The following is a 14669-nucleotide window of genomic DNA, read 5'->3' on the forward strand; positions in this document are numbered from 1 at the left end:
CATTTGATTTCTAAGCGCCTTTAAAAACTCAGTCACTTTACAGTCGGTTTGTCTTTTCTGTGGGTGATCAGCGGCAGCCACACGCGGTAGCGTTCACTCAACCCAGAAGTAACTCAAATAGATAGAATGCTAGCTAGCTATCATTGTTATCTTATCTTGCTTTGCTGCCGCAGAAGCTTGGTGGACACCGTATACAGTTTGAGAGATGAGGTCCAAGAACTCAAACAGGTAAGCGGATTCACTTTGCTCGGACAGTTGGACAGTACTCGTTGAAGAGACATGCTTTGATGGTTTTTCAGGACAACAAGAGGATGAAAAGAACACTGGAGGAGGAACAGCGAGCCAGAAAAGAGCTTGAGAGAATCATCAGGAGAGTTTTGAAGAACATGAATGACCCCAGCTGGGATGAGACGAACCTTTGAAACGGACATTGTAGCTTTGAATCTTGGACCTGCTCACTGTGGATTAATTGAGAGAAATAAGACAGGGTCGTCGCAAATGACCTTTAAGGTTGGCAGCCATTCAGGTTGGAAACACAGTTTGTCAAGAAACGGAGTAAAAAAAATGCATTTTTTTTTGTTTTTACATCGTAAACAGGAAAGTAACCATAATGTGTCATGTTATTGGGATTTGTGATCTCTGGACCAAAGAAATAAAATTAGTGATTTTTGCAACGTCAATTATGCAATTGACCAATTTGTCGTTGTTCATCTTGTGTTTTTCACTTTTCTGCACTACTGTGTTTTTATTTTATTTTATCCACTCAAGATTGTAAACAGGCAGGGATTTTTTTTAAAGCTTAAACACTTTCCAATATGAACTGCGAGAAAAGAAAGTAGAAAATGATGTTTTATGAGGGCCTGGGAACGGATTATTCTCATTTTAATGGTTTCCTATGGGAATTTTTTTTTTGGGGGGGATACACACTTTTCACCTTACACACACAGTCTGGGAACCAATTAAGTTCGTAAGCCAAGGTATCACTGTATATTGCTTCCAGAACTTTCGTTGTTATGACTCGGTTGTCAATATACAGTAATATAGTAGTAGAAAGTTGGCTGCCACTGCATCAGTTTTGTTGGTTTCTTGAACCGGGTTCGGGAATTCCTGCGTGCGAGATAAGATTTCTGGATTTCTTCTCCCGATCTCGCTCACTCTCTCATTTCCACCTTGAAGAAACTGCGTCACCTGGTGTTCAATGTCCATCATTACAAGTCCAAATGAAATACAATAATAATAATACTGTACATTTCATTTATAAGCCCCTTTCAAAACTCACGGTCACTTTACAGTCACAGGATAGTTTTTTCTTTGTGTGAGCAGCGGCAGCCACACGCGCCAGCATTCACTTCATTTATAAGCACCTCTAAAAACTCAGGGTCACTTTACAGTCACATGATATGTTTTTCTTTATGTGAGCAGTGGCAGCCATATGCGCCTGCGTTCACTCAACCTGGAATAACTCCACTAGATGCAAATCTAGATAGCTAATAAACTAGCAATACAATACATATTGATTTATATAGCGCTTTAACAGAAGCTGAAGCTGTAACAAAGCGCTTAACACAGACAGCAGTCATATAAAAGAAAATAAATCAGTCACAAAGATAGCAGAAAGCATCAACTAGTAAAAGCAAAATCAATTCGGAATCATGCTGAGTCGACTGCCAAAGAGTACACGTGAGTTTTGAGATGGGTTTTAAAGATTCATATCGGATCTCAATTGCGCACCAAATTTCGCCAGGCCGGATGAAAAAGACCTAGGGGCCAGATGTAGCCCGCGGTCCCCAGTTTTCCCACCACAGATTCAAGGGGCAGTGGGACAAATTATGCTGCAACCAAGAAAGATGGAAAGTCGGACATTGACCTCCCTACTAGGAAAATTGCCAGCGAATCCGAGTTGCAAAATTTGAGGTGAAAGGGAAAGTCATTTCACCGACTGACCTGAACGCCACATCGTCACTCCACCATGACGACGCACTTGGCGGACAATTGCACGAATGGACAAACATAATGTATGAGGTTATGAACAAAGAGGCTATATATTCATTACGTTAACGCGTGGTTATTTTAAAATACACAGCGTGATTTGTATTAACTGCATGAAGATAACGAAGCGGATTAGTACGATTCCCCACTTTTTTAGAACGTCCGTGTTGACTTTCACAAGATGGCGAAGAGGTTGACGTACATTCAGAACGTTTGTGCGGCGCAACTCCTGTGCGAAACCAACGCTGTGAAAAACCAACCAGCTCTACATTACTGCCATCTTGAGGTGGTAACTGCTCACAACACATCAACGCAGTCTTGACGAAGTTTCTCTTTCAGCTTTTTCGACACAATTCTAATCGAATTCAGTCCATTCAAACTACCGACATACAAGTGTGTATTAGCATATTATTATATAGTTGTTCACCGAGCATCAATGTTTTTTTTAAATTCTGAAGGTAATTCCCTCCCCCGACCGATAACTTGAATGCACTATTTGTTAATTGGTTTGCTTTAGCTGCTAAAGCTAATTCGACCGTCGTTTATGCTAAAGCTTAGCATAAACGACTAACAAATATCCTGGATGCTGTTTTTGATTTATGCACGGCGGAATACGCATCACATAAAACCTGATTTGTTTCGATTCACTATTGTTGTGGGGACTGTGAAGCTAGCGTTTTATAACGATGAATGTTTTAACGGTGTAGTTTATTTAAATTGATTGACACGACCGTGTCACCTAATTCACCAGAATTATTTATTCATTCATTTATGTCTTATTTATTTATCTATTCATTCATTTATTTCTTCATTTATTTGTCTGTTTGTTCATTTGTTTGCTTGTTTGTTTGTTTTGTTTATTCCAACATGTAAGTTGGCAGTTGATTTTCAGGCCTGCCCAGAAGGGTGGGGTGGAAATGAGTGGAGACTGAAGTTTGCTTCGCAATTTATTCACCACATTAAGTTGAAAGGGGGGAGTGATGTCAGAGGGACCCCACCCCACCCCCCTTTCCATCTCTTCCGCTGATAAAGCAGCCCAGACATTAAGAACAACAAACAGCAAGCAGTGGGGTCGCATCAAACCAGCCTCGCCATATTTACATGAGGCGACGCGGCTGCAAGCGATCATCATGTCTCTGGTGGACTTGATACAAGAAGTTCACACTTTGTTGAGTCAACTACTTCACCATTTGCCTTTTGGCCCACACACCCGAAATGCATCAGTCATCAGTTGCCGCCATCCCACCACCTCAGGTTAGTCATTTTTTGGCATGTACATCTGTGTAAGCTCTCAGTCGTACAGGAGTGGTCCATCGATGAAAAGGTTTCTTCAGCCGTCATCTGTACTGTCGTGCTGATGAGGTGATACCAGGGCCAATTGGGCAATCAGACCACTTGCAAAAATGCTAGATACGCAATCCATGACTCAAGGAGAAAAATGACATGTCATATCAAAGATCCCCCATTTATTGCCCACTTTCAATGCAGTTCGGCGCAGGATCGGATATATCGATAGTCCGGTTATATCAATATTTTTTCCGACTCCTGAGAATATCGATATAATGAGACTTTACCGTACCGACCATACCACGTTCTGCCGTAATCTAAACACATTTTTCTTTCTGATTACGCTATCTACAGCCTGTAATATTTTCTGTCGCACTGTGAGCGAAACCGCCGTGTTATGTGACAGCTTGACCTTCGTAACTGATTAGCTTTGGCAAGTGGCTAATGGCTAACAGAGTTCATGTCTCCAAACAGCCACGATGTAGATTTGTGTGGCTCATCTGATTTGCCGCCACAAGTTGAGCAAACGATCGGATTGTAAAAAGAAGAAGAAGATCGTCAAAATATCAGTACGAGGAAGGGTGTTTTGAATTGGACCATGTCTTCCTGTCTTTGCTGTGGAGGAGCAGGGCAAAAAGACACTCTTAAGTATTCACAGATTGACAACACAGGTAAGCAGTGACTTGTTTGTATTACATTTTGGCAAAGTCTTTGAAATGTTTACAACAGAAATGGAATTGTTACAGTACTTGGGATCGTTCATCATTCCCAGTCCATATTTACTCGCATAGCATGAAAGCAGACAAGTCAGAGGTCTTTCCTGGCTCTGTTTTGTGGACATTATGTATTTGAGCTTTCCCTAAGCAAACAGTGTGCGATCCCTTCGGGCCACTGTTGGTTTTTTTGATGGGACAGGCGGCTGATTCCACAGTTAAAAGCCTACTTTGCGGAGTTATCCATATGCTCATGCTCTGCGTTTGCTGGACGACAGTCCCTTGAAGGTTCATTCAACTTCTGAATGTCAAGAGCCGGATGACTTGGAAATAAATCATCCAAGTCATGAATTGAGCAATGTGCTAGCTTGAGATCGTGCTCACAAGTGCGTTTGTATTTTTGTGTGTATATACAGTACAGTCATACCTCGGTTTACGAACCCCTCGGCTTACGAACTTTACGGTTTACAAACGTTACATTTATGAAAGTTTTACCAAACTATTTTTCGGGATATACGCTTAGCTGCCACAATGAGTGATGTGTCGTTCGCGAACGAGCCCGTTCTCCTAACAACAACATGGCAGCCCGCTTGCTCTATTCCCACCAGTCGGCGGTTAAAGCCACGTGATTGGTCAAGAACGCAGCAGTGAGGGGAGGTGGTTTAAACATTAAAGAGACAGGCAGGCGACAGTGAGAGAGTTTCAACTTTGATAGTTCAAAGGCAGAGTGTAGACTGCAAGGTTAAAATATGACATCAATCAGGCTCCACAAAAAAACCGCACAAGCCATCTGGACACTTGATGCAAAAAGCTATCGACCCAGCTAAACAGAACACAATTGATGAGGAACTAGATAAAATTATGGTAGAGAAAGCACCTGCAAGGGATCATTCTTCGAGTAGAAGGTTACGTTCCTCAAGTGTTTAATGCAGAGGAAACCAGCCACTCCATTCCATCAAGTCATCAACGACCATCACAAAGGTAACCAAAACGACTTTATTATACTGTACAGTTTATTTCTTTAATTATAATACCATAGCACATATATTATACATAAAATAAGGTCTATTTTGTGTAGTGGCTGGGCAGGCAACTTTTCAGAGTTGTCTGCCCTGGTGTCCGCCAACTTTTTATCATGCGTTTCAGACACTGATATTTGTCTTCAAATCTTTAAAAGGCCTCACTCATCCACCCCTACACACTTTCCCGACGCCTCAGTTCTGCTGACCAGACATTATTAGATGGCCCAAAAGCGAAACGGAGGCTCAGAGGGGATGAAGCCTTTTCCGTGTCTCTTCCCGTTCTCCGGAATGACTTGAAACTGAACATTGGGCAATCCCCCTCCCTGCACATTTGTAAAACCCGCCTCTTTAAAACGCACTTGTACTCTTTGACATTTTACTCAGACTTGATGTTAGTTTTACTTTCTACTATCTTTGTGACTGCTTTATTTTCTGTATCTGATAGCTGTCCATGTTAAGCGCTTTGTTTCAGCTTCAGCTGTTGCTAAAGCGCTATAGAAATTGTATTGTATTGTATGGTGTGTGGGTGAGTATGTACACATAGTGTGAGATCAAGTGTTTAGGGTCATGCCATCTGTCTCAAAAAGAAGTCCATCTCACCATGTCTCCTTGTTGGTCTGATCCTAATCTGCAGAGCAAAGGGGCGGGGCAGTAAAAAGGACGAGCGATGACGCTAGTTGACAGGTGCGTACAGAGAGGGAGAGACACCCAGAGTGCAGGCTAAGGTAGGCGGTACTCGGTTATCAACTCGCGGCGGAGAAGATGGGGACCAAAGAGGAGAACGGTGGGAAGAAGTATGGACTTGAACGCTTTTGCTGCATCTCATTGGCGGAGATGAAGAGCTATTACAGATATACTCGTTGCTGTCAACGGCTGCATCGTAAGTGTGCGACTTTGTCTTATGTCGCCTCTTTCAAGCGTGGACGCGATCATGACCGAGTTAGGAGACGCTTGATATCAATTGCTTGACTTGAATGTCGTTTGTCAGTCTGTGACTGACGCACGGAGCTTTACTCGGCTTTGTTGAAAGATCTTCAGGATGTGCTTACGATTGAATTTGAAAAGGAATGGACAACCTATGATCCACTTTTGTGAGACGCCCCGAAAAACCTTGTCAGCTCCGTTGAGTTCTCTTTGTCAATAGAACGCAACATTCATCTCAATGTGATGATTGTCATAATTGGAGCTTGCTTATGGGGGCTATTTACAGGACAACCGACACCTTCTGGATAAATTGTGTCCATCTTTTGTAAAATCACTTGAAATGACTTCTACTGAGCACATTTTACAAAGATTCCACGGCATATAGCTATATTTTACCTTTTAAGGCTCGCGCTGAATATTCAGGAAGTCTTGTTTTTGAGTTGGTGACGAGTCCTGATGTGACGTCACGGAGGGAACGCCCCTGACCGAGAAAGCGACACACATTGCATTTTGGGTACTTTGTTTGGTCTGAAAACTTCGTGTTGATGGCGAAATTAGAAGGAAAACACATAAATAACGTGATGGTGAATCGTTGTGTGTTGCACCAAGACTATTATTTGATACTAGTTGACACAGATTCCCAGCAGACAAATCAGCCCGTTTCCAACAGAGCTTGGGCGCCATCTTGTGCATTTTCTGGGATGCTACATTGGAGTCCTGACGGCTTGAATTGATACGGGAGGACTTCTATAATCGATTGCAAACATGTATGCTTTCCTCTTCAGAACTATTTGAATCATATTCGTAACTGGATGAGTAACAAGAAAGCATCTTCTCCGAATCTGAAGCCATTGTTTTGATTCTAGAGTAAGGCAAGACGTCCTGGCGTGACATCACGAACAAGGGGGCGGGACCTTCTGAAACTCACCATCTCCGAGGTCATTTTGAAGTAGTTTTGGGACACTTGAAGTCATTTTTCTTTGTGTTTTGCTTTTGACTAAAAATATCAGCCTGCGTGTTTTGGCTATTTTAGATGCTATAAAATGTTTTTCTGATGTCAGTTAGGTAACAAAAAAAATGGTGTCGGCTGTCCTTTAAAGCTTTCTGATACTGATGTTGTTTAGTCAAGGTGTTGCTTCAGTGCCACAGCTCGTGTGACATATTTTGACAGCTTTGGGAGAGCGGCACATCTTTTGTGTATTCAAGGTGGTTCAATATTACCTTTGCATAAATTGTGCTCGCCTGTTATGGTGAGTGTATTTTTGGACTTCGATGCCTGCTCGGGCGACTCTGATCCGTTTCTTTTGGTCTTGACTTTGAGCCGATTTGTCTATTTTTAGCATTTACAAGAGCAGTAGTACTACTCTACTACAGTATGCTTTGTCACTCAGACGGCTGCTTCATGATTTCCCTCTCACTGATTTAGTTTTCTTTCCAATGATACCTTGCTACTGCTATCAATTTAACTCATGCATTGCCAGATGTGTTTATATGTGGTTCACTCCAGTGCCAGGGTTTTGGTCATTGTCACTCGAATTCTAGGAACCACAGAATATTGCGTTTTAGAACGACATAAACATTCAATGCAGTGTAAGAAACTTTAAACTCTTCTTTCATCAGAAAAAAAGTTAATTCCTAAATCATATGGGTCTGGAGTTATCTGAGCTTGAAATGAGGCTGAAGGTAATACAAGGCAATACATCCATATTGGTTTATATAGCGCTTGAACAACAGCTGAAGCTGGAAAAAAAGCGATAAAATGGAAAAAAGGCAAAAGCTGCCCCCTTGTGGAAAAGAAAAAAAACATAGCCAGAGGCGATAGCCAGCGCTTTATCAGCACCCAAACAAGAACAATTAAAACCCGAATACATTTGTGAATGATTTAAAATCATGTCATAAATTGACCTGAAGATAACAGCTTCGGACTTATCCTGTTTAGCGGTGTATAAGGCGCACCGGACTATAAGGCGCACCTTCAATGATTGAAAAAAGTTTTCCAAATATAATCTAGAAATCTTTAAAAGTTTTTAAATACACTTACACGAACTAATTGGTTCCCAGACAGAGTAAGGCGAAAAGTGTGTATCCCAAAAATGTATTTCCCATAGGAAACCATTAAAATTAGAATAATCCGTTTCCAGATCCCCATAAAATATAATTGTCTAATTTTCTAAGCCCTAAAACTATACAAAATATACCTTATTTTATGTATAACAAATGTGCAATGATATTATAATTAAAGAAATAAACTGTACGGTATAATGAAGTCGTTTTATTGACCTTTGTGATGGTCGTTGATGGCTTGATGGAATGGAGTGGCCCGTTTCATCAGCATTAAATGCATGATGAGGAATGTAGCCTTCTTCTTTCACCATCTTGACGAATGATCCCTTGTTGGTGCTTTGTCTGTTATAATTGTACACACGTCTGTAAACAGCGCAACAGGTGAAAAGCAATGAAATGAAGCTGAAAGACAATTTGGAATTATTGATGAATAATTCATGGGCACAATCGAATTGACATCGGTTTGTGATTCAGACATTTTTAGGGCGGCGGAGAAGGCCTTGCAGGCCCCGATGGTCCACCACTGGGTGGTGTTTGCAGACAAGGAAAACTTGATTTCATGTGGTAGGGATCTGGATCGTCTCCATGAGTCGTGGTGGAGGGGTTCATGTCAGATCAACGCTTAATATTCAATCATCTTTTTCTGGAAAATGACAAGTGGACGATGAATGTGTCCCGCGTCCATTTCCTCTGCCTCGTCCTCATCTTTCTCGCCCCAAATTGGCATCTTCCTGTTTACTCGAAAGCAGCGGAAAGAGTCGATCGTGCACCATATGAACATTTAACAAGTCTGAGACACACACACACACACACGTCTCACTTCCATCCCGTGGAAGCTAGTCTGTCTGTCTGTCTGTCTGTCTGTCTGTCTGTCTGTCTGTCTGTCTGTCTGTCTGTCTGCACATTTATCCACTGACACTTTATTTTGGTGAAAAACAATCAACAATTCCTGAACAGGTTATCATAAAATACCAGAGGTAAGTCTCTGTCTCTGTTTCTCTCTCACTCTCTGTCTGTCTCTGTCTCTCTTTGTCTCTGTCTCTGTTTGTCTCTCGGCCCCTCTCTCTGTCTCTCCCTCTCTCTCACTGTCTCTCTGTCTCTCTTTGTCTCTCTCTGTTTCTCGCTCTCTCTGTCTCTCTGTCCTTCTCTCTCTGTCTCTGTATCTCTCTCTGTCTCTCTTGCTCTCTGTCTGTCTCTCTGTCTTTGTCTCTCTGTCTGTGTCTCTCGTCTCTGTCTTTGTCTATCTCTCTCTCTGTCTCTCTCTGTCTCCCCGACTCTGTCTCTGTCTCTCTGACTGTCTGTCTCTCTCTCTCTCTCTCTCTCTCTCTCTCTCTCTCTCTCTCTCTCTCTCTCTCTCTCTCTCTCTCTCTCTCTCTCTCTCTCTCTCTCTCTCTCTCTCTCTCTCTCTCTCTCTCTCTCTCTCTCTCTCTCTCTCTCTCGCTCTCTGTCTCTGTCTCTCTCTGTCTCTGTCTCTGTTTCTCTCTCTCTCTGACTTTGTCCCTCTCTGTCTCTGTATCTCTCTCTGTCTCTGTATCTCTCTCTGTCTCTGTCTCTTTCTTTTCTGTCTCTGTCTCTTTCTCTGCATCTCCCTCTCTGTCTCTCTGTGTCTCTCTTTCTCTGTCTCTGTCTCTCTTTGTCTGTCTCTTTCTCTGCGTCTGTCTCTCTGTGTCTCTCTTTCTCTCTGTCTCTTTCTCTGCATCTGTCTCTCTGTCCTTCTCTCTCTTTCTCACTCTCCTTTCTCCCTCTTTGTGTGCGGTTGGTTGGGTGTTATCCATCAAGCGCAATGTTCAAGGCTTGTGTGTAGCCTGCTAGAAATCAGAGATGCTCTTTGTGTAGAAACACTGTGAAATAGGAGATGGGGCGTAACTTTTCAAGCTCCGCCCACCGCGGGGTGGGAGTGGGGTGAGGGGGGGGGAATCCTACGCATTGAAATGTATGTGCCACCGCTCCACTGATGACAGCTCAGTGAGCGACTTCAGTCCTTAGCTGTGCAGGAATGGACTGCCAGTGCCGCAACTTCCACCGGGATGTCCTCTGACAGCATGCAGCTGTGTTTTTGTTTGTGCGCGTGCATTTATGTTTCTATGCATGGGAGACGTGCGTCAAATCGGTGCCAGCAATTATGGCCGTCAACCGACTATCGCAACTTTGCTTTGACATCACAAGGCTTTGGCTGAAACTGAAGATGACCACAGGTAACAATGACTTGACGCAATGTTGGTTGTTTGAGACGCTTGTCAGCATCGGTGTTCTGAGTAGTTGGACTGTGGCTGTGCAAGCCTCCTTAACTCATTCACTGCTAGACGATTGCGAAAATACAGGTAACATCCGACTTACGACCACCCGTACTTACGACCGTGACCTCCAGACCCATACATACCCATGTCATTTAGCCTCTGAGTCTCTATTCAACATTTTGAATGGATTTCGACTTACGACCCTTTTGACTTACGAACGATTGATCGGAACGGAACTCGGTCGTAAGTCGGATGTTACCTGTATGTCCACTCCAGTGTCGGGGTTTTTGTGATTGTCACTTGAATTCCAGCACCCACAGAATATTGAGTTTTAGGACTACTTAAACATTCAATGCAGCGTTAGAAACATTCGACTCTCTTCTTTCATCAGAAAAAAAAGTTACAGTAAAGTCTCGTTATATCGATATTCAAGGGAGTCGGAAAAAATATCGATATAACCGGGACTATCGATATATCCGACCCTGTTTGCATGTAATTTTCTCCGTGCGTGCATAGAAATAGTATCGATATAACCGGGACTATCGATATATCCAATATCGATATAACGAGACTTTACTGTAATTATTAAGTTATATGGGTCTGGAGTTATCTGAGCTTGACATGGGGGTGGCTGTCTAAAAGGCAAATGTGTCCACTCTGCCCAGTTCTCGAGCTTATTTTGTGGCAGTTTTGGGACACTAAGTAATTTTTATTGGTGTTTTTCATTTGACTAAAAATATCAGTTTTGGCTATTTTAGATGCTATAAAACGTTTTTTTCTGATGTCAGTTAGGAAACGAAAAAAAAATGGTGTCGGTTGTCCTTTAAGGCCCAAGGATGTGCAGCGCCACTGTTATGAATGACCTGACCGAAAGAACGTGGCTTGATTTAGTTAACATTGATTTTGTTTAATGGTAGCGAGACACTTCTCCTTCTGAAAGAATCACTATCCATCAGCCTTACATAATACAAGCCATGCATTTTGGCCCGAGGTTTAGATGGAGTGTGAGTGCGCTCGTGTGTGTATTTGTCTATCGGACTAAGTACCGTTAAAGCCTCGACAGACCGCACAGCTTTCTTTGTCACTCACGATGGTTGCCTTGTCAGACTACCACATAAATATCAATATCAATACACATGGATTTATATAGCGCTTTAACAACAGCTGTAGCCGGAGCCGCTTGGAAAATTCAGTCTGTATTTCAAAACGAGTCAACCTTTTTGGCTGCATTTTTCCCTCATCCCTCATTCCATGTTTGGGATTAAGAATGGGCAACACTTACACATTGCTGATCACAGGCTGACCCAGATTTTGGCAAGCATTTGGTGTGTGTGTGTGTATGACTAGTCTTGTGAGGACCACTAACATTTCATACCGTACGTAGTGAGGACATTTTTGACAAGTGAGGACCTTTTGGCCAGTCCTCACAAGTTTTTCATTCTAAAGGCTTCTAGAGGGTCTATATATGCATCTGTTAAAGTTTCAGAGAGGTCCTCACAAATTCATCCAAAATGATTTTTGGTGTGTATTTTATTTCACTTCGATACACACACTTTTTACTCACTGTGTGTGTTTATGTGTGTGTGTGTGTGTGTGCGTGGTTAATGAGCGGAAAAAGTTCATACCACAAAAAGTAAAACGATATTTTAACCAAATTCATGACAGGGGTGAGGACTTTGATGTACCCCTTCAGAAACCTCACTGTGTGTGTTTGTGTGTGTGTGTGTGTGTGTGTGTGTGTGTGTGTGTGTGTGTGTGTGTGTGTGTGTGTGTGTGTATGTGTCAAAAATTACAGGCTCTAAATATTGTTGTCTCTTTAAAAAAATAATGTTTTTTTTTCATCTTACACGATTCGTGAAGTCCCCACGAGATGCCAAACACCTGGAAAAATTAAATCAAGAAATATATCATTTTAAAGTAATTTCTGAGTGAGCAGAGGCTCCAAAATTTTTGGGTTTTCTTTATATATTTTTGTCATGTTTGAAATTGGGTTCCCACGGGGCAAATCCTTCTCACACCTTGTCCCCACTGTGTAGCACAAACGTGTGTGTGTGCGTGTGTGTGTCAAAAAATAAATAGCATGGCTCCTGCAAAACACAGTTGCTGACCTTACAGGCTCTAAATATTGTTGTCTGTAGAAAAAATAAAAATGGTTTTAATCTGACACGATTCGTGAAGTCCCCACGAGATGCCAAAAACCTGAAAAAATTAAATCATATCAATTTAAAGTAATTTCTGAGTGCGCACAGACTCCAAAAATTTTGGGGTTTCCTGTATATATTTTCGTCATGTTTGAAATTGGGTTCCCACGGGGCAAATCCTTCGCACACCTTGTCCCCACTGTGTGGCAAAAACGCGTATGTGTGTGTGTGTGTGTGAACATGTGCGTTAGTGTATTGATGACAGATGGTATTTTGGTAAAGCCTCACTGTAATGTCCCCTAATACAGCTCTGTTTCACTTAGAAGAGTATAACGCAGACACACACACACACACACACACACACACACACACACACACACACACACACACACACACACACACACACACACACACACACACACACACACACACACACACACACGACAGCTGGACCATTTTGGCTATTTTCTGACCTCTCGACGGGGTCACACGCGAGTTCAAATGCAACTGTTCATTTCTCTGTTGGTATTTGATGAGCTCGTTCACTCCACTACCCGACATGCTCTTGTTTGTTTGCATTGCCTTCAAGCAGAACTGTCGTGCTCGTCTGTGATGCCACGGTTAGCTTGACAATCAGCAGGCCAATACATTAAATATGTAGGCATGTGTAAAGCAATCCCTTCCTGGCTCACCAAATTGAGACAAACACCTCTATGCTCCACCCCTCCCCCCCTTCTCATTTTCAGCCATCATACTAAACAGTCTCCAGACTAATAACATTGATGACATGGCAATTATTGAATAAACAGAATCAAGTAAACCCTTTAAAAATGTCCTTTTTATCCATGCTAGCATACATGCTATTTCTTCATGCAAAGCCAATGAAAAAAGCATGAATGAAGCGAGGAATGGGTGTCCGCTTAGAGGGGAGGGGGGAGGGTATGAAAATGGTGGAGGGACATTCTTTTCTCTCCTCCCCTTTAATCGCTATTTGTGCTTGCCCCACTTCCACTGTGAATGTGCAGCCATTCATTTGGACTGAAAGCGGCCCGTTTTCGAGTTCAGCAGCAGCGGAAACAAAAGCTGACTGCTTTTCGGAGCTTTGCTGCATTTGACCCCAGTGACGGTGGTTTCCTCAAAGTACTGTGGTACCTCGGTTTACGAACTTTTCGGTTTACGAACGTTACATTTATGAACATTTTTACCTTGGCGTACAAACTATTTTTTGGGATACACACGGAGCTTCCACAATGAGTGGTGTGTCGTTCGCGAACGAGCCCGTTCTAACAACAAAATGGCAGCCGGCTTGTTTTGGTCCTCTATTCCCCGCCCCCAGTCATCGGTTAAAGCCACGTGTTTGGTCAAGAATGCAGGGGGGGGGGGGGGGGTACAGACAGAGAGAAAGTGAAGCCATTACCAACTTAACTTGGGCGCCATCTTGTGCATTTTCTGGGACGCTACATTGGAGTCCGGACGGTTCGAATTGATCCGCATGGACTTCTTTAATCGATTCCAAACATTTATGCTTTCCTCTTCGGAACTATTTGAATCATATTCATAACTGGATGAGTAACAAGAAAGCATCTTCTCCCAATCTGAACTCTCTGAAAATTTGTGTGAAGAAATCCAAGACACGTGTCTTCACTGACTATAGTCTTAATTTGCAGACGTGCACGATAACGGCTGAAACGAGCTAACATTAGCGTGCATTCATACAAAACGAAAACTCATCATTGTGGATAATTTTTCACTTTTATGGAGTAGTAGATAATTTTAGCAATTTTAGGGTTTGGTTTTGGTCAAATTAGAGGCTTCTGGGTTTGGCTGGAATGCTTGTGGTCTATTTAAAAGCTGCCAGGCGGATGGATCTGCTGCTGTGCCACGTCTGTAGCTTACCACTCTTTTATTCCATTTACGTACTTCCTACGTCTCCTTTCACTTTGTCCTTTGACAAATGAGTGGCTTCATCACATCTATAATTATATACACACTACATACATTGTCTCTCTCTCTGTGTGTGTGTGTGTGTGTGTGTGTGTGTGTGTGTGTATATGGCTATCTAAGTGGCTAGCAATCCGGCTAACTATCTGTTGGCTATTTATTAGCTATCTACTAGCTGGGTGACTGGCTTTCTATCTATTTAGCTATCTATTTAGCTATCTATTAGCTATATAGCTATCTGGGTGGCTGGCTATCTAGGTAGCTATATGTTGGCTATTGATTAGCTATCTACTGGCTGGCTAGCTAGCTTACTATCTATTGAATTCCGGGCTCACCCACAGAAAAACTGAT

General features: G+C 42.4%; 2 protein-coding genes across 13 annotated transcripts in view; both read left to right on the plus strand.

The window, feature by feature from the left end:
• Nucleotides 1–674, plus strand: part of LOC148902666 (rho guanine nucleotide exchange factor 7-like) — a 20542-nt gene extending 19868 nt beyond the window's left edge. For 5 of the 7 annotated variants that reach the window (XM_089019185.1, XM_089019103.1, XM_089019274.1 and 2 more), the window contains 2 exons: nucleotides 174–228; nucleotides 300–674. In XM_089019185.1, the coding sequence (XP_088875311.1) occupies nucleotides 174–228; nucleotides 300–422 (178 nt within the window). In that variant the 3' untranslated portion in view covers nucleotides 423–674. The remainder of the gene's footprint in view (nucleotides 1–173; nucleotides 229–299) is intronic. The other 2 variants (XR_016118146.1, XR_016118154.1) reach the window with 1 other exon arrangement.
• A 2355-nt stretch (nucleotides 675–3029) lies between these two features.
• mcf2la (mcf.2 cell line derived transforming sequence-like a) overlaps nucleotides 3030–14669 on the plus strand; it is a 38611-nt gene continuing 26971 nt past the window's right edge. For 3 of the 6 annotated variants that reach the window (XM_089019628.1, XM_089019846.1, XM_089019930.1), the window contains exon 1: nucleotides 3031–3243. In XM_089019628.1, the coding sequence (XP_088875754.1) occupies nucleotides 3120–3243 (124 nt within the window). In that variant the 5' untranslated portion in view covers nucleotides 3031–3119. Of the gene's footprint in view, nucleotides 3244–5736; nucleotides 5892–9975; nucleotides 10195–14669 lie in introns of those variants that run through there. The other 3 variants (XR_016118222.1, XM_089019691.1, XM_089019765.1) reach the window with 3 other exon arrangements.

The sequence above is a fragment of the Hippocampus bargibanti genome, linkage group LG01, assembly GCF_051943395.1.
Source record: "Hippocampus bargibanti isolate YZ-2025 linkage group LG01, ASM5194339v1, whole genome shotgun sequence".
In the NCBI taxonomy this organism is placed as follows: Eukaryota; Metazoa; Chordata; class Actinopteri; order Syngnathiformes; family Syngnathidae; genus Hippocampus; species Hippocampus bargibanti.